Source organism: Cladophialophora carrionii (genome assembly GCF_000365165.1).
Source record: "Cladophialophora carrionii CBS 160.54 unplaced genomic scaffold supercont1.7, whole genome shotgun sequence".
NCBI classification, from domain to species: domain Eukaryota; kingdom Fungi; phylum Ascomycota; class Eurotiomycetes; order Chaetothyriales; family Herpotrichiellaceae; genus Cladophialophora; species Cladophialophora carrionii.
The window spans coordinates 155,650-182,722 of NW_008481832.1; the positions used below are offsets into that span (position 1 = coordinate 155,650).

General features: G+C 54.3%; 9 protein-coding genes across 9 annotated transcripts; 7 read left to right on the forward strand and 2 right to left on the reverse strand.

The window, feature by feature from the left end:
• Positions 1-779: 779 nt before the first annotated feature.
• On the forward strand, positions 780-3,536 carry G647_08146 (uncharacterized protein; the record flags this gene model as incomplete). Its single annotated transcript, XM_008732458.1, has 8 exons — positions 780-933; positions 991-1,194; positions 1,243-1,325; positions 1,375-1,554; positions 1,602-1,694; positions 1,744-1,900; positions 1,951-2,195; positions 2,247-3,536. The coding sequence occupies 8 exons, from the start codon at positions 780-782 to the stop codon at positions 3,534-3,536; spliced, it is 2,406 nt and encodes an 801-aa protein (XP_008730680.1).
• Positions 3,537-4,252: 716 nt separating this feature from the next.
• On the forward strand, positions 4,253-5,418 carry G647_08147 (60S ribosomal protein L3; the record flags this gene model as incomplete). The annotated part of the gene is made up of 3 exons (XM_008732459.1): positions 4,253-4,363; positions 4,434-5,107; positions 5,163-5,418. 3 exons carry the CDS (start codon positions 4,253-4,255, stop codon positions 5,416-5,418), a joined length of 1,041 nt encoding a protein of 346 aa, XP_008730681.1.
• Positions 5,419-7,546: 2,128 nt separating this feature from the next.
• On the forward strand, positions 7,547-8,056 carry G647_08148 (uncharacterized protein; the record flags this gene model as incomplete). Its single annotated transcript, XM_008732460.1, has 1 exon — positions 7,547-8,056. One exon carries the CDS (start codon positions 7,547-7,549, stop codon positions 8,054-8,056), a length of 510 nt encoding a protein of 169 aa, XP_008730682.1.
• Positions 8,057-11,115: 3,059 nt separating this feature from the next.
• On the forward strand, positions 11,116-13,175 carry G647_08149 (uncharacterized protein; the record flags this gene model as incomplete). The annotated part of the gene is made up of 3 exons (XM_008732461.1): positions 11,116-11,744; positions 11,795-13,069; positions 13,124-13,175. The coding sequence occupies 3 exons, from the start codon at positions 11,116-11,118 to the stop codon at positions 13,173-13,175; spliced, it is 1,956 nt and encodes a 651-aa protein (XP_008730683.1).
• A 738-nt stretch (positions 13,176-13,913) lies between these two features.
• G647_08150 (uncharacterized protein) lies at positions 13,914-14,275 on the forward strand (the record flags this gene model as incomplete). Its single annotated transcript, XM_008732462.1, has 2 exons — positions 13,914-14,126; positions 14,192-14,275. The coding sequence occupies 2 exons, from the start codon at positions 13,914-13,916 to the stop codon at positions 14,273-14,275; spliced, it is 297 nt and encodes a 98-aa protein (XP_008730684.1).
• A 361-nt stretch (positions 14,276-14,636) lies between these two features.
• On the forward strand, positions 14,637-18,540 carry G647_08151 (uncharacterized protein; the record flags this gene model as incomplete). The annotated part of the gene is made up of 2 exons (XM_008732463.1): positions 14,637-14,696; positions 14,746-18,540. 2 exons carry the CDS (start codon positions 14,637-14,639, stop codon positions 18,538-18,540), a joined length of 3,855 nt encoding a protein of 1,284 aa, XP_008730685.1.
• Positions 18,541-21,839: 3,299 nt separating this feature from the next.
• G647_08152 (uncharacterized protein) lies at positions 21,840-22,064 on the reverse strand (the record flags this gene model as incomplete). Its single annotated transcript, XM_008732464.1, has 1 exon — positions 21,840-22,064. One exon carries the CDS (start codon positions 22,062-22,064, stop codon positions 21,840-21,842), a length of 225 nt encoding a protein of 74 aa, XP_008730686.1.
• Positions 22,065-22,076: 12 nt separating this feature from the next.
• On the reverse strand, positions 22,077-23,452 carry G647_08153 (uncharacterized protein; the record flags this gene model as incomplete). Its single annotated transcript, XM_008732465.1, has 3 exons — positions 22,077-22,140; positions 22,193-23,285; positions 23,338-23,452. The coding sequence occupies 3 exons, from the start codon at positions 23,450-23,452 to the stop codon at positions 22,077-22,079; spliced, it is 1,272 nt and encodes a 423-aa protein (XP_008730687.1).
• Positions 23,453-25,370: 1,918 nt separating this feature from the next.
• On the forward strand, positions 25,371-26,972 carry G647_08154 (uncharacterized protein; the record flags this gene model as incomplete). The annotated part of the gene is made up of 3 exons (XM_008732466.1): positions 25,371-25,882; positions 25,951-26,132; positions 26,191-26,972. 3 exons carry the CDS (start codon positions 25,371-25,373, stop codon positions 26,970-26,972), a joined length of 1,476 nt encoding a protein of 491 aa, XP_008730688.1.
• Positions 26,973-27,073: the final 101 nt, after the last annotated feature.

Consider the following 27,073-nt stretch of genomic DNA (forward strand, 5'->3'; position numbering starts at 1 on the left):
TCTCGACGCCCAAGGAACCATGGATGCCATCGAAAGCCCATGCCTTTTTGATCCGAGCACTATCTGGTCCCACCCGGGGCCACACCAATCAGCCATGTATCCACCGCATTCTCCACCGCTCCTCTTCTTCCCGTTGCTATTTGCTGCAAACCCCAACTGCTAGAACGAAGAGCCCGTGCGCCGCAGCACCACTGATGGCAACTTGGTGTGCCCGGCTCTCCTCCTTGCACGCCCGACAAATGATCCAGCATGAGATCCAACCCTACCTCTAGCGCAGCGGCCCGTAACATTGCTTTGGAAGGAAGCCCTCTTTCCTCTTTCCTGTCTTTCCCACCGTCATCCTCCACCGGCCTCTCTTCTCACGGTCGCCTCACGCAGTCACCGTTCTCTTGCTACCTTCCAACCCCTGTTGATTCTTGATCACATCGGTGTCTTATACATTGCCATTGCCTTTCCCTTTGTCAAAGACGTACTGATACCATTTTCGCTCTGTGCCTTGTTACCCTTCCGACCGACCACGCGAGGGCCCGTCTAGCAAGCGAGCTTCTCTAGACCTCACCACCCACCTCCCAACCCTGCTTGGTTACATGGTCGATTGGCTTCCTCATTGTTGTCATACACAGGTGCGCCATTGAAAGAGGAGGTGCATCGACCGACTTTCTGCACTGCCGAAAGATTGATCAGTTTTATACCGAGGTTGCGTCTACTCAGAAAGCGCTGTCTCCCCTGATCGCGGTTGTCTGCCCAGTCTACCTGCAGAGTCACATACTTGATCAGACATGGCTTTGGTGCCGCATCCATCTCCTCCTGGCGTCCTCGGTATGCAACCAGGAGGTCATTTTGGCCCCATCAATGGAGCTGCACCCGTCGATGCTCATATGCAACGCCAACGCCTTCTGGCACAATTGAACGAGTCCACCTGGCAAAGAATAGGTATGTGTCACGTTGTTGTCCAGCTCTACCATCACCTGCTGACCCGGATGATGATAGGTTCGTTGAACGAGCTGCTCGGTGACCACGAAGGGGCACTGTTTGCGTATGAACAAGCTTTGCGACACAACCAATGGTCAACCCAAACCTTGAATGCAATCTCATGCATCCTCCGCACAAAGGAGAAGTATCCCGAGGCTATGGAGTACCTCAAAAACATCTTGAAAGTAGAGCCCGCCAATGGCGAAGCCTGGGGAAATTTAGGTAAGAGCAACTCGTCTGCTTCTGTTGAATGTCAGCTTACAGCATCAGGCCACTGCTACCTGATGATGGACAACCTTCAAGAGGCGTACACCGCCTATCAGCAAGCTCTGTATTACCTCGCAAAGCCAAACGTAAGCTGTCACCCCCCACCCAGCCACTGCATCGCGTAACATCTTGTAGGAACCCAAGTTGTGGTACGGTATCGGGATCCTGTATGACCGATATGGCTCCTTGGAACATGCCGAAGAAGCTTTCTCTCAGGTCATGCGTATGCAACCGGACTTTGAGAAGGCGAATGAAATCTATTTCAGACTAGGAATCATATACAAGCAGCAACAAAAATTCCAGGAAAGTCTTGAAGTAAGTACATGTCCTTCTTGCGATGGCTGCGACTGACATTGTCGCAGTGCTTCAAGTACATCGTCAACAACCCGCCACGCCCACTCAATGAAGAAGACATCTGGTTCCAGATTGGTCACGTTTATGAGCAGCAGAAAGATGTAAGTTTCGCCCATCCTCAAACAATGGACTCGATTAACCTTGTTCAAGTTCGAAGCCGCAAAAGCTGCGTACAGGCGGGTTCTGGAGAGAGATCCGAAACACGCCAAAGTGCTACAGCAGCTCGGCTGGTTGCATCACCAACAAAGTAACAGCTACGCAAGCCAAGACCAGGCCATCGAGTATCTCGAACAATCGGTCAGCTCTGGTATGTATCACTACAGACTTTGCTGATTTGACAAGCTGACCGCCTCGAAGACAACCAAGACGCCCAGAGCTGGTACCTTCTCGGCAGGTGCTATATGGCACAGCAGAAGTTTCCCAAGGCCTATGAAGCTTATCAGCAAGCTGTGTATCGCGATGGGCGCAACCCCACATTCTGGTGCTCCATTGGCGTCTTGTACTACCAGATCAATCAGTACAGGGACGCCCTTGATGCATATTCGCGCGCCATCCGATTGAACCCATACATTTCCGAAGTATGGTACGATCTTGGAACCTTGGTGAGTATTCCTGATGCCTTCGCTCTCACTGCAGTCACTAACGCTGAATAGTACGAATCATGCAACAACCAAACCTCTGATGCTCTTGATGCATATGCTAGAGCCGCTGAGCTTGACCCCACCAATACCCACATCAAGGCGCGTCTGGCCCTTCTGAGAAGCGGAGCTGCAACTGGGCCTAACCAGCATAATGCACCCGTACCTCAGGATGTCCATCCCCAAGCGTATCAGAACGGTGTTGGTGTTCCTCCTGGACCCCAATGGGGCGGACCATCTGCGTCAAATCAGCAAGCACAGCCGCCGCCGGTTGACCCAGCACGTGTCAACGATTGGGCGAGAGGCATTGCAGGTATCAACCCACCTCCTGGCCAGCAGCAACAACAGCCGCAAAATGGGTACGAAAGTCGTGACGGTATGAGGGCACCGCCACCCCGTGCCCCTAGCCCGCGTCAGGATGGGCCCCGCCCATACGATTCATCCAGACAAACACCCGTGCGCAAGATGCAGTCACCATCTCCTAAGTTGCAGCATTCTAACCCAGGCATGTTCCCCCCCGGTCCTCAAACGCTGCCACAAATCTCAATGCAAGAGCGTCCTCCCGCTTTTGGCAGTGGCGTCCGGCCGTCGCCCACAATGAACGGGCCGCCAGCACCGCATGCTAATAGCGCTGGGTCTGGCTCAACCCTACCGCCATATGGACGACCTTTCAGTCCTCCCAGTGAACTCAGACCTCTTCGAGACGAACGTCCCCAGTCGCCTGGACCAGGTTTCCGCCCGCCGCCATTCCAATCTGGCCAACAATTTCCCAGCATCGCTAACGGCGTGCCCTCTGCTCCACCCCCTCTCCCCGCTGTAGAAGGTCCTCCTCGCGATGAGAGACCCCCCTCAGCTATGAAGCGGGCTCGTGAGTGGGAAGCCGATTCTGGTCCCTCTAAGAAGCTGGCCAATGAAGAAAGCCGTGCACGCCTAGACGACCCCATCCGCAGGAACAGTCCTCCAGGTCGTCTGCCTACACCCAAAGATCATTTTAGGCGCAGCTCATCCGAAGCCCGCCGCGAACAGGAACGACGGGCGAATGAGAACTACTATCCCTCTGAAGCTGCACACCACCCTTATAGTCGACCTCCTCAGCACATTCCATCGATGCAGTCAATCTTAGACGGTCCCAAGGACGAACGCCAGGAACATGTTGAGCAAGCAGCTCGCAAAGTGGACGTAGACGAGGACTACGATAACAACAGCGATGATGACAAACAGCGGGGACCGCCTCCAGCAGCCGTAAGTCCTCAAGTAGGTGGACCACTTCCTTCGGCGACGCCAAAGCAGGAGCAAGTGGCATGATTTGTTAGATATTTGGTTCTGCCTTGAGTTATCACACACAATTCCCTTCGCATTCTTGGGTTGGAGACCTTGTATAGCACACGCATTCAGCGATCGCTATCCTTACAACGGGCCACCAGGACGTTACTGCGTCGCCCTGTAAATGGAATGTAGCTTTACACAATAAGACGAATATGACGAGCATCCTGAAAACCACTCGTCATACGATTCTTCTCCAGTAGGGCTGGCTCGAGGATGGTTTCTTTATAAACCAATGCGAAAATCTTGGCATAACTAGCGGGCCCCACCGCACCAAACTTCGAAATCAAACTCCGCAACGTACCTCCAAATGTCTGCAACAACTCGACAACTTGACAATTTGAGACACCTCGTCCATTGCTGAACAAGATGTAAGAGATGGTTGGATTTCTTTTCACGGCTTTGCTAACAAATGACTCAGGTCTCACCGAAAGTTCGAGGCGCCGCGACACGGTATACCGTCACCTCATCTAAATTTCCCTTGCTGATGATGAGGATCGTGGACTGACGATTTTTCTTCATCAGGTTCGCTTGCCTTCCTTCCCCGAAAGAGAGCTGCAAGACACAGAGGCAAGGTCAAGAGGTACGGTTGAAATACACTGGTTATCTAGAAGTCATGACTTGCAAAGAGTCGAAGCTGAAACAATCCCAGCTTTCCAAAGGATGACCCCAAGAAACCAGTCCATCTTACCGCCGCCATGGGATACAAGGCCGGGATGACGACCATCGTCCGTGACCTTGATAGACCTGGTGCGAAGATGCACAAGAAAGAGATCGTCGAGGCTGTCACTGTCATTGAGACTCCTCCTGTAAGTCACCATTCCCGGCATAGAATCTGTCGGAGCATCTGTTTTTGTACGCAGGCTGACTTTCTACGAGATGATCGTCGTCGGCCTCGTCGGCTACATCGAGACCCCCCGCGGCCTTCGATCCCTCACCACTGTCTGGGCCGAACACTTGTCAGACGAACTCAAGCGCCGCTTCTACAAGAACTGGTACCGGTCGAAGAAGAAGGCTTTCACAAAGTATGCCAAGACACATTCAGAGGGCAAGGGCAGCTCTGTCACCCGTGAACTCGAGCGCATCAAGAAGTACTGCACCGTCGTCCGTGTCCTTGCGCACACCCAGATCCGTCAGACTCCTCTCAAGCAGAAGAAGGCGCACTTGATGGAGATCCAGATCAACGGTGGTTCCGTAGCAGACAAGGTCGAATTCGGCCACGGTCTCTTCGAGAAGCCCGTCGAGATTGACACCATCTTCGAGCAGGATGAGATGGTCGACTGCATTGCCGTCACCAAGGGTCATGGTTTCCAGGGTGTCACATCAAGATGGGGTACCAAGAAGCTTCCGAGAAAGACACACAAAGGTCTCAGAAAGGTCGCTTGTATCGGTGCTTGGCATCCTTCGCACGTCCAGTGGACCGTTGCTCGTGCTGGTCAGATGGGTTACCATCATCGTACCAGTGTCAACCACAAGGTCTACCGCATAGGAAAGGGCAAGGATGAGAAGAATGCCGCTACTGATTTCGATGTTGTCCAGAAGACCATCACACCGTACGTATACATCCTTTTCTTTGGAGGTCCCACAACCATACTAATAATCCTGCAGAATGGGGGGCTTTGTCCACTACGGCGAGGTCAAAAACGACTTCGTCCTCCTCAAGGGCTCCGTTCCAGGTGTGAAGAAGCGAGTTATGACTCTCCGCAAGTCGATGTTCCCTCACACTTCACGCAAGGCCTTGGAGAAGGTCGAGCTCAAATGGATCGACACCTCGTCCAAGTTCGGCCACGGTGCCTACCAGACTCCTCAGGAGAAGAGACAGTTCCTGGGTACGCTCAAGAAGGATCTCGTTGCTGCTTCGTAACTGCGATCAAAGTGGCAAGGGGAGTTGTGAATTTTCAGTACTTGCATGTAAATGTCTCGCCAGAGACCAGGGACATGGTCTTGTCACGCCCTCGTCAACGGAGGTCGAGCACCGTCACCGCAAGATACCAACGACGTTTCTTGCTGTTGTCTTTTGTGCAGGCTAGTTAGCATGACAAGGGGCAGTCGGGCAATTAGTATGGTGGAATGAGAATGAAGAATACCACGAAGTCCATCTTTCGCCTTCCATTTGTATTGGTGTATGGTATTCTGTGACTTGTGTGGACGAATTGCCGTGTCCTCGAGGCTGCCTTTCGTCGGCAGCAGCAGCAGCCTCATTCGCCAATCCAATGCTCGTGTCATAACGCGGAAGGGAAGTCTGAGTCTCGATCCTCCATCTTCTCGTTGGAATAACTTCCTGACGGCGGAGTACGTAATTTGAGCTAGGGTATTATTGAATATCCGGAGTCTATGTAAAAACAAATCAGCCATCTGAACCGAGCCATATCCCTGCCTCGGTCTCGCGGTCGGTGTATTTGAGGTTCTCATTACAGGGCACCTTTCACATACATGCGAGCAAAGCCACGCCCTGGTATGGCACTGGCTGATACAAGTTGAATGCCCTCAAATCGGATAGTATATTATTGAGCATGGGGTCAATCTTCGACTCAAACAGATGCTGGACACCCATCCCTACCAGGGCCAAGCTGCCAGGAAGGACATCAACTGGACCAGGAAAGACCACATCCCCACAACAGAGTTGTCCAAGATTGTCTGTGACGAGGCTTCAGCACAAGGAAACCCGTAGGCCTTGAATTCAGCCAAGAATAGCTCCAGCCTCAAGAAGAGCCTGCACTCCATTTCCGACCCGAGCACGCTTTATAGTGCGCCATTGGTATACGCTTCCTGACCTCTTTATGTCTCAACAATCATGGAGAGTCGGATTGATTAGGGTAGCGGCGTCAAAGGCTGGTGGTCGCAGGTAATCCTACTACAATCGATGGTTCGTCATCCCACTGCAGCCGTGGAAACACCTGGACTTGACCTCTTTGACGACAAGCAGTTCTTCTAAGTCCACGGGCTTGTCCACCGATGCGAGTAGCTCACCCGTCGAACCGCGACGCGCAGGAGGCAGCAGCATCACCGTCACCAGCGTAAGTCGGTCACTGAAAAAATCCTCCTTTACTCATCATACCATGTCCCATTGTCTCCATACGTCACCTGTTATCGTTTCTCTGCCGCAGCCCCTAGTTCTCCCTCGTACCTACCTTCCCATGCTGATAGACTCCTTTCCTGCGACAGCGGCACATCCTGCATCGAAGGAACGGATTCTTACACGCCCTCTAGGGCCTTGCACGCCTGTGACTTCCACTCCAATACCTCGCGGTGAAGGCCACATCCGCGCCATTGTCGGCTCCGTCAAGCCCATAAGACCTGCAGTTGTAAATCAGAACGCACAATCGGGGTCAAGGTAGTTTCCACCTTTTGCGAGGTTCCGGATCTACCCCAGGGGGATGGTCGGTATGGCTCCGATTCAAGCGCAACCATTACACCATGACCGCTGGTACAAATCCCTCGACAATGTCTGCTATATTACTGCAGCTCCGTACCCCAACGCAGCAATAACTGTTCTCCATTTTCGATATGAATGTCTGTGGCAGCGCATTGTGTTGGTGCAGTCTGGATGAAGCCGGGGGGGGAGTGCAAGTGCGAGGAGATTGGAGGGATGATGAAGTTAAAGCGGCCAGTCTTGTTTTGCAGCACGTGCGCCCGGGACGGATTCTTCTTGTGTTCCGACACCAAGACAACTATTGATGACGTCATTCTAGAGATATCAAGTCACACCTTGGGCTGGAACTGCACCTGGTGGTACACGCCTTCACATGGTCGTAACCAAGGTTTGTAGACTTTCACATCAGTCAAGCATAGCTCGACCGCCTGCCCTCAAGAGCGGAATAGCTGAAACATCAAGTCGCCATCCGAGGCAACTAGTGAAGTGCATGAAAACTTCGAGAGATCTTCTGCCGTTGCCGTTACAGCCCAGAGGCGGCCGAGTTCAAAGCCTCCATTCACCCTTCACGCTCAGCTCTAGAACAACCACCGGCGTCGCTCATTATACAAGCCACACCATGTCCGACGACGCATCGTACATGTCCTTCCTCAACAAGGCGAATGCCGACCCTAAATCTGGCCAGGGCTCAACAATGGCCGAATCCGAATCGACCTCACAACGCCGCTCGTCGTTTGATCCTACCTCATCCTCATCCTCAGACGCCCTTCCAGCGACACTGAAGTCCCTGCCCGATATAACATATACGTCGGATACCGATTCACCGTTTGAGCCCGTGCTATTCAATTACTCGGGGTCAGGGTTGCCTTCTGCAAGCGAGTTTAATACGGTCCTGAGACATGCGCACAAGGGAAAGGGGGTTGTAGAGGTAGAAGAGTTAAGTGTGGGTGATTTCGATCCCAGAGGCGAGTACAAGGAGATCATTCAGAGGGTCGAGCAAGCGGGAAAGGCAAAGAAGGGTGTCCAGGTATTCAGAGTACAGGCGAGCTCGACGAGGGTGGAATACTATATTTTGACTGTGGGCGAAAGGAACTTGATCGGAGTGGTGACGAGGGCAGTTGAGAGCTAGAGACCGGAAGCCCTGAGAGCGCAAGCAATGACGCTGGAGCAGCAGTCACCATCGACTGTCGACTGCCCGGAGAATGCCAAGCAAACAGCTGGTAATGCATCAGGCAGGAAGGAAGCGAGTCTTGATTCGCGCACGGAGCAGTTGTTCTTTCCAAATGCAGCTTGACTCGTCACCGTACGAGGATCCAAGGGTTGGCATTGCGGCTCATTTCATTACCTGCGTCCTGGGCGCGGGTGATGCGGTCGCACTAGCCACGGTAATCAGCACAAGCAAAACACAGATGGCCTCGCTCTCGAAAGCAACTTCCGCCGAACGTGTAGAATTCACCGTCGTGACCCCGGACCTTGATTTACTACCTGGACGTGGCAGCAGAAGCGTTTAACATGTGGTGCCCACTCCTCAGTTGGGGCATTGAACGCCTTCGAAGACGTTGAGGACGTGCATCAGCACCCGCACGCTGGGCGATTTCCACAACCAGAAATTTGAACATCCTGAAAGAAGCGTACAAGTACTCGTACGGGTCCACCTTCGCACTTCTCAAGCAAAGCACGTGTGCACCTCATGCTCGTGTGATCAACACAGTTGTTCCGTGAGACGGGGCTGTTGAGCTGCGAGAACGATCCTGCGACCATACACAGTAGAATCCAGAGAATGTCACCAGCACTAGGAAATGCTCCGTGCGGATCGATTGTCCTACTGTGTGTGGGAAGCAGGGGGGGGCACCATCCGACTTTCGACTTCAGGGGGGATACCAGTCATTATTTTTGTCTACGAGTACAGTCCGCGGCGAGTCGGCAAGCCCGCCAATATCTCTCTTCCATAAAACGAACAAGAATATCCGCGATTGTGCTTGTAGACAGTACGATGTCCGCGCGGCTTTTCGAGTCTTGTCACTATCCTCCGAACGAGATACTCTGTGGTGCGTCCGAATTCGCTGAAAATTGGGTTCCTGGAATCGGTCAAGTCTTAAGCGAAACGATCTCAGCAGGAGCCGCCTATCATGGACAGGGATTAACGGAGCAGAACCGAGATGATGGAGTTTCCTGTCTCGAGTCTCGACCATGCAAGTATGATCTGGGGTCCGGTTACTCTGCTATCTGTGGACATCGCGCAGAGCGGGTTGAATGGCGAGCGTGTTGGTGAAAAGGTGTATCTAAACCTATCACAAGGACTGCTTGATTTTGCCAGCCCTTCGGAAGTGCCCAGCAGCAGGAAGTAAGAATAGAAGCCAAGGAGGCAAGTCCAACGGGGCAGCATGTGCCAGCACACTCAGTATTACAGAGTATGCGCACAGCGAGACAGTACAGGGGAGCGTCCTTACCAGTCGCGCTGATTCCCACCGTTTCCCCCTAAAGGCGGGCCAATCAAACGCACCTCAGCCTGAGAAATGGAAGGAAATCAGGGCCTGTCAGGTCGGATCCCTCTGGCATAGTTTCCGGATGTAAGCAGCTCATGATTCGACAGCGAGAGCGCCACTTGTGATCCTAATTGGCCTTCTAGTGTGCATCAGACTCATGGGGCTCAGCAAAAACGAGTTAAGGCTGCAGTGCCGATGGGGCACTGCTGTGGCAATGCGCCCGCTGAACGCGTCAAACAGCCTTTCGGGGGCCGGGGGCTCTGTTCTCAAGGACGGCCAAACAAAAGCCGCCTTCCAGTCTGCTGCTTGGAGCTTGCGTGGACTGGCTGCCGCGTCGGCTGTGACACTTCGAGCCCAGGGGATGAGGGAAACCAATCTGTCGAGCGAAGCAAGATCTACATCTGAAACTTGTCACGTTAGGAGAGGGGAGGATCTCCGACCTCGAAGACGCTACGCGGACATGCAAATCCCATCCGCCAGAACATCACCTCCAGGGAGGTGAAGGGAGATTCATTCCTTCTCCGACCACGGGCCAAGAGGCAGTCGATACGAAGACCAAGACTGCGAGTCCCGGCCTCAAAGCGAGCCTTGAAGCCCGCGGTCGATCGCTTTCGTCAGGTAGTCAAGACTCTAGACTGTGTTTCATCGCCGGCTGTCTGTTGCCCAGCGCAATCGCTCATCCACATGCAGGTACCAGAAAAAGAGGGGCGGGCGTGTCGACGAGACAACGATCGCGGACTGAGCAAGATATATACACGTCGCGACGGGCTGTGAGAGATCAGATTGATCCTGCAAATAATTAATGGGTCATCTCGCTGCACCTGAAGCCCTGTATCTGGCCACTTGCTCCAGCTGAAACTGGCGATAACATAACTGTGCAGAAGAGGCTAGCAAGTCGTGATGGTGACAGGGACAGTTGGGACTTTGCGGCTCCTAACTTCCTTAGGCTCGGCAGTGGAGCCAGTTAAAGGAGGGCGCCCGTCGCAGGACTGGGTAATTGGGCTCGGCCACTAGCAAAGCCTCTCTCGTCTGTCGCCTGGAGCCACTCCGAGTCCTGGCTGGGCCGCTTCTAACTCCTGTATCTGCAGTGAACTCGAGAAACACAAACAAGTCCATCACGAGTTCATTCCCATCCGCATCGCAGTATACGACTTCTTTGTTCTTTGCTCGATTATCTCCAGCCCGAGCATATCCATTCGTTTCAACCCGATTTTCTCTTTTAGGGTCTCGCCTCGCGGCTCCGTCACCGAGCCGATCCTCCTGTCGCGCACCGAGACTGCGTGCTCCTCCCCTTTCGCTGGCAGAAGGTGTATTTCTTTGCTGCCGGCCAGAAAGGAGTACGACGACTTTGCCTGGCCTCATCACCACCTCAAGTCACCCGAACACATTACATTGCTAGCCTTCGACCACACACGACCACAAAGAGGACCAAGTCCCCGTCTTACGCTGACTCCCCGTGCGGCGTGCTTGCTATTTTCAACCACCTGTTCGCCTAATCTGCACTGCTTACGCCTGCGAATCGGCCAACTGTCGTCCACCTCCGTCCTCGTATACTGCGGCCAGACCACGCATCCTCTAAAGATCACTCCGCCCTCTTCGATCTTATTCTTCAGCTGAACACATACCCTCTGCCTTAACAATCCCCTCGATCCGCAGTGCTGGCGATCGATCTCCCTGACGACGAGGCGGTCGCCATCTGATAATGTCGTCTCACAGCAACAGCAGCTCCTCGTCGCCTCCCCGAGTACCTCCCCATATCCGCCTCAATTCAGGCCAGGAAGACCTCGTGAACAGCAATGCAACCAGTTCATCGAGGACGTTAGTCCCCACAAACTCCAGGCCGACAGCCTCTAGATCGCCGTTGAACACCGTTTACGCCCAAGAACAAGTACAAGACTCGGCGGAAAGGTTACTTCCCCCTGTCTCGGGCGGCTCAAGGAGGCTCAGAGATGGAGAATCGCCCTTGAGGTCGCCCGCTCGCTCGAGTTATTCTTCCAGAAGGTCAAGTTGGGAGTCGGACCGAAGCAGGGACAGCAGAGGCTTCGAGAACCCCTTTCGAGACTCTAGTCAATCGAGACCTGGATCACGGGCTGGCAGCGACGACAACGATGTCAACACCCAGACAGTATCAGAAAAGTTCAATATCTTACCCTCCTCGGGCCTCCTTCTATTCCCCGAAGACGTTGAAAAAGACGACTACCTCCACAACCCCGACCCGAATGACAAAGACCGCGACTGTGATGTATTTAACAAGAGAGGCTTGGTGAACATTGGTGGTCTTGCGTTCATCACGCTAGGAATATTGACCCTATTCGTCGGATACCCGATCCTGTACGTTCACACACCCTCATTCCGAACACCCGGTGCTGACATGTTTCTAGGACATTTGTACAAAAGATCACCTCAACACCCGACCCCTGTGCGGGCAGCGACGCTTGCATAGGAAGCGGCAAGGTACCCCATCTGAAGAACATGCGTACGAGCCTGATTGATCCCGACACGCCTCAATCGGCCATGACGAAGACGGACTACCACGGCAACACATGGAATTTGGTCTTCTCCGACGAGTTCTCTAAGCCTGGGCGAACATTCTATGAGGGAGACGACCCGTATTGGACGGCAGTGGACATCTGGTATGGTGTGACACGAGACTTGGAATGGTACGACCCGGATGCAGCCACCACGAATGATGGAGTGCTAGAATTACGCTTTGACGCTTTCCAAAATCACGGCTTGAACTACCGCTCGGGTATGCTGCAATCGTGGAATCAGATGTGCTTCAAGGGTGGTCGGTTAGAGGCCAGCATATCCCTCCCTGGACGTGGCGACACGGTCGGCTTCTGGCCTGGTTTCTGGTCGATGGGCAACCTTGGACGACCGGGTTACGCAGCGACCACCGATGGCCTGTGGCCCTACTCCTATGCCGACGTGTGTGACGCCGGTATCACTGCAAACCAAAGCTCCCCCGACGGTATCAGTTATCTGCCAGGCATGCGACTCCCAGCTTGTACATGCTCTGGTGAGGATCATCCAACTCCGGGCAAGTCCCGATCCGCCCCTGAAATCGATGCCCTCGAAGCCAGCGTGGGACCTCTTGACGAACTAGGCAATCAGATCGGCCACGTGTCTCAGTCTTTTCAGGTGGCTCCTTTCGACATTTGGTATCAACCCAACTACGACTTTGTCGAAGTGTTCGACTACTCAGTTACCGCTATGAACACGTATAAAGGTGGCCCATTTCAACAGGCAGTTTCAGGCTTGTCCAACTTGAACAATGCGTGGTATGATGGGAACGCTTACCAAGTATACGCCTTTGAGTACACCCCTGGTGCTGCTGGAGATGTTACCTGGTTCGTCGGCGACAAGGCAGTCTGGCGGATGCAAGGTCAAGCTCTCGGTCCCAACGGCAATGTTGGGCAAAGAGTTCTTCCCGAAGAACCCTTGTCCGTCATTGTCAACTTTGGCATGTCGCCCGGTTTCTCGCCTCTGAACCTTACGGGGTTGGCCCCGTTGATGCCAGCTGTCATGCGCGTCGACTACATCCGCATTTATCAGGACGATAACGGCAAGATGACCTGCGACCCTGAAGGGTATGAGACGACCGAGTACATCGCTAACCACTACGAAATATATCACAACCCGAATATAACAAGCTGGTAAGTTTGCCTTGGACAGTGTGCACTCATCCCCCCGCTAACGCACATTTGCAGGGCTGATACTGGCTACGCGTGGCCGAAGAACTCGCTTGTTAACGGCTGTTAATATTAATACATAATGTCCTGGTGCGGTCCAGTTTCGGTAGCCGGCTTGTGCTGGCCTGTACAGACGTCTGTTTCGTCCTGAAGATTTAGCGGCATGGCAAATCAGCATCGCGGCGTTGTACGAGGGATTGATTTTGGAGGACTGGAAATCTGGGACTATTCGGAGTACCATCATGGCGGGTGTCGGCTTCAAAAATCTTGTCTACAACTCCTTTTACGACTGAAGGAGGGAATCATGACTTTTCCCGGTACATTCAGCGGACAGCACAACTTTAGAGCGAGGGTGATAGCCATCACCGAGAAACAGCGAGATGTGGGGATGAAATGTCGAGCATGAATTGATTGCGCCGGAGAAGAAGAGATGCCAACGGCCGGGCTGTGAAGTTCTGGCGACACTGGAGCTGGATGCGAGAATGTATTCTTTGTCTTGCTCAATGGCTCATTGACGACTGACGTGTCGAGACATTCCTATCAATGCAAGCACAATTGAACAGAACCCAGCTGCTAGATACTGAACCCGATGTGATGCGTGGAATTACAAGGCACGTGCCTAGTCTGATAATCCTGCAGTTCGTGACGGTCATTGCCTACCTACTTTACACGTTCTTCCATGTACTCACTTCGGCCTCTATTTCGACTATGAGCACTCTCAGCTCGGGCTGACCTATTTAGGAGCCATATACGGAGTAACAGGGCATCATCAGGCTTCGCATCGACGTCGAGTCTCGTGTGACGCAGCATGTTCTCGACCACCTTCTCATCCGCCAGCAGCCAAGCGCCAAGGATCTATGCCACCGCTGAAGAGGCAGAGGCAGCTGCGGCAAATGAACGGCGTCAGGCTCCATCTCCCAGGACGAAAGACGACTATGCGACAGCCCAGAGCAAGCAGCGCGCGGAGATGATTCTGGGACAGTACGATCTATTGATCAAGTACGCCGTGGAGAATGGGGTTGTGAGTTACCCAGGAGTCCTGGATTCCGCTGGATCGTCGTCGCCGCACTGACACGGCGTCAACAGTCGATACCGCAGACGAGGGCTTATTTTCGGAAGGTGTCGTTGGGCATTGCCACGGAGCCGATTATCAAGAATTGGTTTTCGTAGCTTCTTGAGCTTGGGTGGGCAGAAGTCGGTGCTCAAACTGGCTCGCGATCCGTACCACGGACTGCTTGAGCTATTGGTAGCCAGGATGTGGCTACATCGTCCGCCTATCACAGCTGTAGTTCTTACGAGAGGAAACACATATGATCAGCACGACGCTCACGCGGCTTTGGTGGCTTGTCACACATTTACTCCGTACACAGCACCCAAGTAACAGCCACACGACCCGATAAGATAAGATGCACTCGAAAGCCGGGAAAACTTCGGCCTGCCACCCAAAAAGTTTCATGTTCGGTGCAAATACCATTTGATGCGCACACCGCAATACATACGAACACTCGTCGTCGGTGTTGTGGTCGCCGCCATGTCTCTAGAGGAGAAGTTGGCCAAGATCAAGTCACCTAATCTTCAGAGCCAAAAGCATGTATGTTATGGTCTCTGCGAGGGACAGCCGTATACTGACATGAGAGAAGACAGCGGTGGTTCTGTCGTCGATCGAAGAAACCCTCACCGAGCAGAGGACAAAATTTACACCGACTGCATACTTTGCTGCCCTCCTCGCCCTCTTGAAGCAGTCTGCCTCCGGTGGTCCTGACAATGATGTCGTTGCCTCCACCATCTACCTGCTCGACCTGGTCACCTCTCATGTGCCCGCAAACCTCCTCCGCTCCCAGTTCAACACAATCGCCTCTCTGCTGGCGCCCTTTCTGAACGCTTCTGGCTCGAATGCGCCACTTCTACGGTCGGCAATTGGGTGTCTCGAGTCACTATTGGTTGCACAGGACTCGGCAGCATGGAATCTCCCGCAGACACAAACGAGCCCGAGGCAAGCTATCCCGGTGCTGCTCACACTGGCCATTGACTCAAGACCCAAGATAAGAAAACGAGCGCAAGAGGCATTGACGAGTGTTTTGCAGAATCCTCCACCTGGGCCAGCTCTCGATCATCCGGCTGCCGAGCTATGCGCCGTGGCGGCGCAGAATAACCTGAACAACGCTGTGGATGTGGCGCACCAGGCGCGGCGGCAGAGAGGCCGACCCGACGACAGCCATGAACCGGCAGTGATACATGCCCTTCAGCTGACCAAAGCTGTAGCTGTCGCTTCGGGTGGGTGGCCGAGCAAGAAGATCGAATCACTGTGCGAATTGCTACTGTCGATATCCAGATCGAGGAACGACTACTTGGTCATGAGTGCTTTCGAAGTGTTCGAGGTCATATTCGAGGGCATGCAGGATGAAGTCTCGTCGTCAAAGCTACCACGGCTGCTCGAGGCCATAGTCGACTTGAAACCTGCCCAAAACGACTCCCAGCTGGTTCCGTCATGGATAGCGATTCTGTCGCGAGGCTACGGTGCAGCAGCTGTAGTCGAGCCGGAAGAGACTTTCGGGAAACTGCCAGAGCTGTTCGATCTTGTTGCGCCCTACTTGACCAGTCCGCCTCACAATATCAGGGTCTCGGCCTCGGAATGCCTGATTTCGTTTTTCGCCAACTGCATACCAGACACCGTTATTTCCGATCCGTCCGTGTACGACGAGAAGCTGCTGGAGCAGATCTCGAAAAAGGCACTTGACCTACTGTCGGTCAAATACCAGCCGGCTTGGATGGAAGTCTTCAATACGCTGTCGGCACTGTTCGACGCTCTACGATGGAGAGGCGACCCCTTCCTCCTGCCCCTTGTCAGAGCCATGGGCGAGCTGCGTGGCAATGAAGGCTTTCAAGGCAAGAAGGAAGCCGACGAAGTCCTTGGTCATGCCATCCGCAACCTTGGCCCCGGCGCAGTGCTGAGTGTGCTGCCCCACAATCTCATCAAGCCACAGCCGGATCAACCGGGCAGAGCATGGCTGCTTCCTCTGCTGAGAGATTACGTATCGAACACTAGCCTGGGTCACTTCAGGTCGGATCTAGTCCCTCTCAGTGAAGCGATGTACCAGCGCGTCATCAACCACGGTAACGTGGAGAAGACCATGAATATCAAGGTCTTCGAGACTGTGGTACAGCAGGTCTGGGCGACACTGCCGGGCTACTGCGATTTACCACTCGACCTGCAAACGGCCTTTGACCAGCCTTTTGCAGAGATGATCTCGAATCTCCTTTACAAGCAGACAGATTTGCGAGTTGACCTCTGCCGGGGCTTACAGAACCTTGTCGAATCCAATCAAGCCCTTCTGGCATCCGATCTTCCGGATGAAGTGCTGCAGCTTGAACGGAGGCTGTCCCGTTCCGACGCAGAGAAGAATATTCAACACCTGGCCCGATTCGCAAGCAACTTGCTGGCCGTACTCTTCAACGTTTACAGTCAAACGCTCCCGCAATCGCGAGCATGCATTTTGCAGTGTATTAACAGTCAACTTGGCATCACACCCGAGAAAGACCTGGTGGACACTTTCGAGAGGGTGTCCACGATGCTCCAGGATGCCCTGCCGAAGGCAGACCAGCCGCCGCCAAAGAAGGAACAGAACCCGGCTTCTGCCAGCAAACTCCCACCCACGTCTCACACTCTACTCGACCTCGTCATTGCCCTCTCAGTCCACTTGCCCCGATCGACCTTCGCCTCCCTCTTTGCCATTTGCGCTGGCATCATCACCAACCCGACCATCCTCAAGTCCGACCCACAACTCATCAAGAAGGCGTACAAGCTTATACCCCGATTGTCCACCTCATCCACCGGAATGGAAGCTCTCAAGGACCGAAACAAGGAACTGCAGGAGCTGATGCTGCGTACATCAGAGATGACACCCGTTCCTGCTCGACGCGATCGAATCCTTGCAATTGAGACCATTGTTTCATACCTCCCTCCAACAGATCTTCATTTCATACCCAGCATCCTTAGCGAAGTTGTGCTCGCCTGCAAAGACAGCAACGAGAAAGCCCGAACAGCTGGCTTCGACCTTCTCATTGCCGTGACGAACAAGATCTCGGATCCATCAAATCCACCGGACACGAGGATCCGCAACCACCTCGTCCCGCATATGCCGGATGACTCTCCAGATGCACCCGCAACCCTCGAAGAGGTCTTCACCATGGTCAGCGCCGGGTTGGCAGGCGTGGCGCCACATATGGTCGCTGCAAGTATCATCGCGTTAAGCAGACTGTTCTTCGAGTACCACTCCCGACTGACGGACAAGACGAAAGAGGACCTTGTTGATACAGTGTCGATGTTTCTGCAGTCTAACAACCGTGAAATCGTCCGTGCGGTGCTCGGCTTTGTAAAAGTCATGGTTGTTGTGCTGCCTGGGCAGATGTTGGGACCGAGGATGCCAAATATCATGCCGGGGTTGATGGTGTGGAGTAAGGAGAACAAAGGCCGGCTGAGGGTGAAGGTCAAGGGCATCGTAGATCGATGCCTGCGCAGGTTCGATGCAGCCAAGGTGGAAAGCTGGGTCGGTGGTGAGGACAGAAAAATGGTGGTCAACATCCGTAAACGAAGGGAACGGGCGAGGAAGAAGAGGAAGGCTGGCGAGGAGCCTGAGGAGGACGACGAGACTCCGACCAAGAGATACGATAATGAATTCGACGAAGCAGTCTACGGCTCCGAGGATGATGAGTCGGAGATTGAAGGCAGCGATGATGGAGCCGACGACGACGACGATGACGACGATGACGACGCCATGACAGGGGTGTCGATCAAGAAGCATAACGATCGTGGGAAGAGGAGGAATGACCAGTACATCCGTCAAGAAGCTGACGAAGATGAACCCCTCGACCTCCTCGACCCGAGAAGCATGGCAAGTATAACGACTAAGAAACTGGGACGGCTGCGAGATTCGGATATCAACCCGAGGAAAACGAAGGCTCAAATCAACGAAGACGGCAAACTCGTATTCGGTGGTAAGCCAAACGAGGGTGTGGCCAACGATACGGTTATGGCCGGCGGCGACCAGCAGGACAATTCCATCAACGCATATCTTGACGCCGTCTCGGGTGCGGACGCCGTCCGAAGAGGTCAGAAGGGCCGCTTGAAAGTCAAATCGGGCATGCAGAAGAAAACGAAGCGAGAAGGACGTGAGCGGGAGAAGGATGAGATGGAGCTGGACGTCGAAGAAGCCCGACAGGTTGCCAGACAAATCATGCAAGGAAGTGCCAGTGCCAGTGCCAGTCTCAAGTCTCCAGGCGGGAAAACCGATGCCAACAAGCAGCAGCGGCGAGGCCTGGGCATGGAGAAGCGGCGGGATGGACCGCAGAGACAGAAGTTTCGAGGCGGAAGTGGCGTCGGCAAGCGGCGCGGTGGAAAGGTGCAGTTTGCGGGCAGGAAAGGAGGACGAGGATGAGGATTGGTTCTCTCTCACTCTTTCAGACACGACGGCATGTAGAGATGAAAACATGGGGACACTCATCGGCGCGTGGCACAGTGATGCCGCCATCCTGTTACTTACCTCCTGTGGCTACATTTCCCTTTTTACCGTCCTGATCACTGCGACGACAGCGGTGTGTGTGTGTGTGTGTGTGTGTGTGTGTGTGTGCGGTATGCGATGTCGTGATCGTCAACAACGAGTCTTCCTGGCCTTGTGACTTCCATTTAGACTGCAACGACAGCGGTGTGTGTGTGTGTGTGTGTGCGATGTCATGTTCGTGAACGACGAGTCTTCCTTCCTGGCCTTGTGACTTCCGTTTAGACCTTGGATTTCGCCGCAGCACATTGTACAGTAGTAGTTGTGCGTCGGCCTTTAGGAATGTCCCCGTGTACGGAGTACAGTAGAGGTGAAGAGCCTCACTCTGGGGAATTTTCTCGCGTTATACGGAGGTACGGCAGAACAATACCTGATATTGCGCATGGGCGAGATAGGGCCAATACGCCACACGCCACACCACCGATAAATGGGGTCACGTCTATATTCGCGCACTTGCTCGCTGCACCCGGTTCCGGGATCGATCAGTTTTTACCCCTTTGGCGTTCAGGCTTGGTGGCAGATCAATGCCCAATTGCTCGCCAGGGGTATCGGTCGAGTAACTCGTATCGGCAGCCAAAGACAGGAACACGTTCTCTGTGACTCTTTTCGGGGGGGGACATGATCATGATGAATTCATCACAGAGGGGCCTGGGCCCGGGGGGCAGACCTGACCTATATACCTTAAGTTACAGAGGCCTACGTAGACAATATGGTACTTTACCACAGGGTGGGGGGGTTACGGATCCATGAACACCTACCCCTGGGTTGGCGCTGTCTGGCCGATTGTCGGGTGCCTAACCTTCCCAGTCACATCTCAACGGACGCGCCATGTCACGATGACCGGCGTTCATGTCCTTTTGCGTCGTACCCTGTTTTTGCGGTCGATGCGCACAATGCTCTGTGTGATTGTATTTTGCTAGAGAACTGTCGATGCGATGCGCCGGCCACGGAGAAGTGCCCGGTGCGTCTTGCGCCACATGAACTCCATGCACGTCTCGACTTTCGTTAGCTAGCAAGAGGCACGTTCACGCCCAATACGTTTTGGAGACGATGAGGGCGTGAAGACTCACCGTTCATTGAACGGCAGGCACGATACCCCCCCACCCACTCACGAACATCTCCTGACAGGCCGCTGTCCTTGTTGGATTTCGAGCCGTTCTCGCTATACCAGCACCGCTACGGATGAGTGAGTGAAGAACTGATCCGATGGCTGTCGGGAAAAGACCAGGTGAAACTCATGGCGTCGAAAGAACGGCCGCCAGAACCGGACTTTTGGAGGGGGGGGGGAAAAACCACAGTTAATCTAGGATGACGGTGAGGGAGAGAGATGGAAGATGTGGTCGTACGAGTAAACACAGAGCGTGATGACGAGATGTGAGGGAGGGGAGAGGAGAGCCAGGGGGAGCTGTTTTTCGCCCGAGACGATCATGCGTGTCCTTCTCTGAATGTGGCGGTCGGATCTTCTAGCGGACTCATCATCCTGCAGGTTCTGGTAGTCGTGCCGCATGTGTGTAGGAATAGGTGTCGATGGATCGGTCCCTCAGTGAGGAGGATAGACGATATACGAGTCGTGGACTCGGGCGAAAGCTCTTGGTGCTTTGGCAAGTGTGATAGAAGGAAAGTGATGACAGGAGATCTGGACTTCGAAAAGAAAGGAGGAGAGAAAGAGTGAAGCGAAGGACGCGTCTCGGAAGACTCTCTTGCAAATACATAGATAGCCGGGCTGGTTCTGGCAACCCCCGTTCGGCAGATTCTGGATGCCCGGAATGAGTCGAACTTGACATTGAAAACGTTAAACTCGATAAATAGCTACCGGGGAGGTCTGATGGTCCTGTAGCAAAACATTCACGCCATCGTTGCTTCACAACTGTGTGAGGGTCAGTGGGTACTGTAATCGACCCGCTGACGTATTCCCAGGAGGCACCGCAGAACAGCCCGACCACAGAAACAGGGGGCGGTCGTGGCGGTCGACCTGGGAATGAGCTGAGTGGGTCTGACTGATCCTGCTTTGAGCCAGGCAACTGCTGTGCTGGTGTAGGGCTGGATGCCGGACCACAGCCCTGAGACGAGTCCGTTCAGGGAGAAGTGGTCAATCAATCCGATCGAGTTGCCGAACATGGACATTTCAGCCGAAGGGCGACGTGTCAGTGCATAATGTAATCCAAGGCGAGTTTTATGCACTGGTGAAACCTCGAGAATCCCGGCAGAAACCTCAATACCCTTGACCGTGGAGGTAAATCAAGTCATTCAATCACAGAACGCTCGTCGATGTGGGTAAAGTCCGCTGGTCATTCTTGGCTGGCTACTCATTTCCGTCTCCCGGGTTGCCTGCCGACGGGAGCAGGTTGTGCCTGCAATGTGCCTTGTTTCATCGCATTCTCTGTAATTACATTGTCGTCAATTCAATATACGCAGTGGTGGTGTTTGCGGCAAACCTGCCAAGAATGAACCTCACGGGAAAGCGGCGAGGCTGCCATGACTCGGTGGGATACTCGGCTACGGAGCACCTGACTCGCCATCGGATTTACCGGGACTTCGTAGGTACAGAGTAGTCGGTACGGAACATCTCCTGAGCGAGAATGGCATATGATTGTGACGGGACATATAACGATCGCGGACATGATCTGAAACTAGGAAAGAGGCACGTCTTCTAAATGACTCTCGCTACCAAGATCGCCGCCACCTTTGCTCATGGCGTGGGAAACCTACCTAGGTAGCCAAGGGGACAGGGTTGAGGGAGTGTTAGGCATGGGCAAAGATGTCGCGGAGCCCGCCTGCGGCTGATTGTTGGGGAGTATATGTTGCACGGGAGACATTCTCTGCTGTTTGAGTGGCTGGGATTATGAGCTTCCGGCGGACGTCGTGTACGTCCAGCGATCGTATGCGTGGAGAGACGCGTCTCTCCAGTCACGACCGAGGATCGATGATGATGACACTGATGTACTCCTTGACCGTCGTCAACACACGATGTCAGTTGGTGGCAGCTTCTGTGGAACACGTCCAGGTCAGCATTGCGACACGCTGGTGGAGAGGACGGCGAACTCGGTCGCAAGCGAGACACTGAGAAACAAGGGGCACGTCCATTCCATGCCAGTAAACATGCTATCTTATTGCTCTGTTTGGCGCCATATGGAATATCGTATGTTATTTTGGGGCCACTTGGCCATGACGGCCGTTGCTCATTCCAGCCACTGACTCGCCCCCCCAGGTTGCACGACGCTGGGCTCCTCGTTGATCATACTTTCGGTGTCGCCCACCTGCTTTCGCTCCGACACCTCCCCACTCCGCAATCGTGAACGTACTGCGGCTAGACGTCCACTGCTGATGCTTGGAATGCGTTTGCGCTCATCAGCGTTGCTAGTGCCCTTCAGCGCCAATCCTTGGGACCCGCGGTTGTCCCTCATGACTGCTGATTGTTATTGGAGAGGCTCTGCAGAAGAAGAGAGCCGGTTGAGGTGCAGGTAGACGTCCGTACCATATCTAGACGCAGTGTTAGCAAAGGCTCCGACCTGGGGGGAGGCAAGGAACGAACCCTTCCATGGAGATCAGCTTAAGATCCCCTCCGAAGTACCGTGCATACAACCGTGAAAGTGGCAACCCGTACCCAAATCCAGCCATCGGCGCCTTAAAGTCACTAGCGTTAAAACCCGGGTCCAGCTCTGGTGTGGTGTCGACAGTAGTGTACATATATGTCCAGACGAGAGGAATGGCCGATCGTGGAATCCCGCCTCCTTCGTCGCTGATTTTGATGGTGATGTCTTCCTTTCCCTCGGCAACGATCACTTTGGTCACGGGAAATTCGTCCTTTTCCGCACCGTGTGTCTCAACGACAGCTCGAAGCGAGTTCTTCAGCGTTTCGAACAGCATGTGTGACAAGTGACCCGGAACGTACATAAAGTTCAGGTGCGGAGGACAGAAGAGCTGAACTTTCGGGGCATCGAACAGGCCGTAGTGATCCTCACACACGAACCTGGCATTCTCGATCGCCTCCTCTGCTAGTTCTCGGACATTGGTCTTTGTACAGATGATGCCCACATAATTTGGATGTTTGTTGGTGGTCTGGTCTGTCAACGCAATGTGTTGCCCAATAAGCATTCGGATACCAATGCGAGACATGTAGAACCGGTCGAGGAAGGATTGGATCGAGGAGTCGATTTGCATTCGTTGTTGTTTCCGCTTCCACTCATTGATGCCTTGAGCCACGGTCGTGACGACGGGGTCGTGTCTTCTCTTGATCATCTCGAGAGTTCGAGCGAACTTGCGGTTGTACTCGGACAGGACTGGCGGCCATTCCTTGCCGTCATCCAGGGCAGCAAAGTAACGTCGTGAATTCATGCTACTCTTGCCATTGCCGTCGTCTTTGAGACTCGGATTCCGTGTAGTGGCGGAGAGTTTTGTGCTTTGTTTTTTGGGAGGATTTAAGAGGCGGTCCCGGGTGGTAGAGTCTAGGTTGGGTCGCGGAAGGGTTGTGATCTCTTCGAAGGACTGGGCATACCAGTCTCTGACCTTTTTAATCGAGGGCATGTCATTGAGGCCATCTGGTAGTTTGCGGAGCTCTTCGACTCTGTGCGCCAGACGAACTGGAAGCTCTTCGGAGAGAAACTGCGAGGCACGAAACAGGGTCCCTGACGGGTAGTCAGTATTAATTGTCTCGTGATGAGTTCGCCGTCGACGTACCGGCTGAAGGCTTGTCTCCAAACTGCACCATCTGTCGCAGACTGACTCCAGTCGGCGGAAAGCTCGCATAGTGAGCAATGGTTTGGACGAGCTTCTCGGAAGGTTTCCACGCCATGTTGAATGAAGTTCAGGCCTTGCGGCCTGCTTCAGTAGGGACGAACAACTTGAAGGCGTGCAGCGAGAGTATGAAGAGCAGCGACGGTGACTCGAAACTGCAAGCCGCAAAGTCGTGTGGATATCAGGTCCGATGTTCTCCGACTGAAGGGTGCCGAGGCAGGCTCAAGGACTCAATGACGCCGGATGCTCGCCAGTGAACTCGAACGAGATGGTTCTGGAAGTAGGAGCTCAGTCCTCAAAGGGAGCGCCCAAGCTGGTGTAGAAGTCAGGAAGATTCGGTGCTGTGCAACACACGTAGCACAGCCGGGGAAAGGAAAAGCTGAAGCTGCGAGTGACGGACGACTTTGTGACTCGTGCGTGTGAGCAACTGCCCGCAAACCGTGGAGGGCAAAAGAGGGACAAGGGCCAAGGGACACGAGCCCACCGCCGCTTCACCAGAGAGCCACCGGACGGTGGAGTGAATGGCCCCGACGTGATTGGGTCTCGGCCCTAGGGACTGACTGGGCACTGGCCTCCCTGGTCCTTTGGGGGGCAGCGTCAGCCTTCCTGCGCTCCAGCCTTTCTAGCTTTCCCCTTTGCTCCGGGCGTCGGTGTGAAAGCCCCATGGTCCCCCCATCAGCGTCATTCCGGCCGACGAGGCTCGAGCTTGCTGTTGCTCGCGGGCGATCCTTCTGTGTTCCGAACGACCGCCGAACTCTCCGCTTTTGTTGTCATCCTTCGTCCTGCCACTCATATTCCACGGTGGCCGTCTTCAATGCGAAGTGCCTCTTGAGTCTGGTTCTCATCACACAGCAATGCACCAAAGTTCCGACTCGATACTTGGCGCTCCGGACCCGACATGTTCAGGTAACAAGATGCCGGAGTGCTGCGACTGTTATATATTATCGTTGGCCGCAAATGCTCCACCAATGCGATTGCGGATGATGTTCGATCGTAGGGCCGAAGCCCCCAAGATGGTCGGGCAAGAAGGTCTTGTTTGGAAGCAGACACCCCCTCGGAGACGATCGTCGTGATTAACGATCCCGGAGCCATCTTCCCGTTCAAACAGCAGCGTTGTACGCTTGCTCAGCGGCTGAGCAGCCTGAAGCGTCTCGAGCGCCGTTGTTGTCCTCTTAGGTGCTGTCGTTGTCATACCGTGATCTTCTCCTGAGCTCTGGTCGTGGCCTTGTACGGATCTTCCAATTGCCTAACAATCTCTGAGAGCCTTGAAGATCCAGAGCGATACAACAGGCTTCTCCATGTTACTGTCCCTTGGTGAGTACAGACGTGGGCCAGCATGGTATATGTTGTTACCACCTCACGACGACCTACTCGCAGGAGGCTGCTCGGATAATGCTGAAGATCCAAAGGATGATACCAGATGTGCACACAGTCTACTACACGATGTGGTGTGGTGCTCAAATACCTTGATGGAGAAATGTCCCGTTCCAGTTTCTCGTCGTCCACGCCTTGAAATACCTGGACCTTCAGTGTCCCAGTGACGCTCATGGAGTCAGACAGGAAGTCACTGAACAGCACGTCGAGGGGAAATTGGCAGGAGGACATGAGCAAGCACCCAGCGAAGGGCCATTGCCCAGCGGTTCTGGCTTTCATTTGCAAGGCGAGCCTGGTAGGCGAGGCTGACGGACGAGGCTGAAGAGCTGAAAGTGAATGGATGGGAATGTCACGAGGCAGATTTCAACACAGCAAACAAACAGAACAGTTCCTTCCTCAGAAAGCGGAACAACAGGCTTGTAGGTACGAATGGCTTGATTGTTCGAGCGAGAGAAACCGCGCTCTTGTGATTTGATTGTCGTCAAACCTGACGGGCGACATCATCTTTCAACAACGGTCTCCGCTTTATCATCACCTTCCACCCGGCGCGTTTGCAGGCTTTGTTCATCGACGCTGTGGTCGCTTAGTCGTCGCGTTCAACCATGGCATCCAGCGGAAAGCCACGGATTCACTCTGCGGAAATGACCTTGGCTGAGAAGTTTTCGGACATTCCTGAGTCTCACGACGACGACAACATCTCCCAGGGTGTTTCTGAGCCACCTCTCCCTCCATATTCCAGCACGACCTCGGACCCGAAATCTCAGATCGACACCGAAACACACGACGACAACCTTCATCTTCAGGCAATCACCATGACTCGGACTCCAGTTGTGCAACGTCCAGTCGAAGCCGCTGCGAAGCGCGACGACGACCTTCGTCGAGCTCGCAACCCTCAGCAACCACCCATGCCCACCCAAGTGGCCTGGACAGCGGCAGAGGCCTGGAACAACCATATTCGCAACCTCAACTTCCCCAAGTTCATGTACCACCTCGTCTCCTCGATGTGGTTGTGCTTCATCCTGTACCTGACGTGGTGCTTGTTGCCGATCCACGGCCACTGGTCACTGACAGGGCAGTCAGACAAAGTGCCTCACCAGGCCTCAGATCTGAACAAGTGAGTCTCCTCTGCAACGGTCAAGTCACAGGGCCTACTTGAAAACAACTAACTCCGAGTCACTGCAGCTTCTTCAATGACTTCCAAGGCTACTCTGAGTGCAACATCCGCATGGCAGATCTCTACGCGCCTCTCGGTCACGATGCGTCGCAAGTCTCGCACGACGGCTACTGTCCCCGCCGCAAAGATCTTCTTGAAGCCATGTCAAGCGGAGGCCGAATCGGGTTTGACGCACCATACTTTCCCAGAGGTCCGCAGTCCCGGGCCGCCAATCTCCTTCACTCAATCATCTGACTTGTTACCTTTAGGCTGCCACTACCGCTGGTATTCAGTCGAGGAGATCTGCATGATCCTGGAACGCTTCTCTGCCGTGATCTTCGTCGGCGACGACAGCCTGCAAGCCATCTACACGGGGCTGAGCATCCTGCTGCGTCGAGATCTGAGCCACGGCGCCGTCAAGACGTGGGAAATGGACCAGCACACCCGCCGCCAATGCAGCTGCGACAACCAATTCATGTCGACCAGCTGCGCCACCCACCTCGTCAAATCCAGCGACGACCTCGGCACCACCACCGCCGTCTCCGCGGCCCGCAAGGGCAAGATTGAAACCCCCTACCTCTGCGGCGCCCGCACTCCGCATGCCTTCCTCCGCGTGACCTCGTCGCCGGCCCCCCCATCGGCGATCGACAAGTTCAAGGCTCTCACGCCCCGCGAGAAGCGATCAAACTACCACCCCGTGCCCGTGATCCTCGCCCTCTCGCCCACGACCGTCAACGCGGAAGCGGCAGTGTCGAGCCTGCAAGAGTTCCTCGCCCTGGCAGACCAGTCCCACCGCAAGATGCCCATGCTGTGGATCGGCCCGCCAGCCAGCGGCCACACCGAGATCCGCGGCCGCAAGGGCAACCAGGAGATCTGGGACTTTGACCGTCAGCTCCGCCAGGTCGCCGAGGACAACGACGTCGAGGTGCTGGGCATGTGGAACGCCACCGTCCAGGCGAATTCGTGGGATGGCGTGCGGTTCGGGGAAAAAGTCGCCCTCACGCAGGCCATGATGGTGGTGAACTGGCTGGCCAGATTGGAGAGCAGTTGAAGAGGAGATGAAGACGGAAACGGGCCATGACGTGAGTGTGAGCGTGTGTGTGTATGTGAGCTGGAGTGCAGACAAGAAGTGGTCTCACCACCGCCCCAACG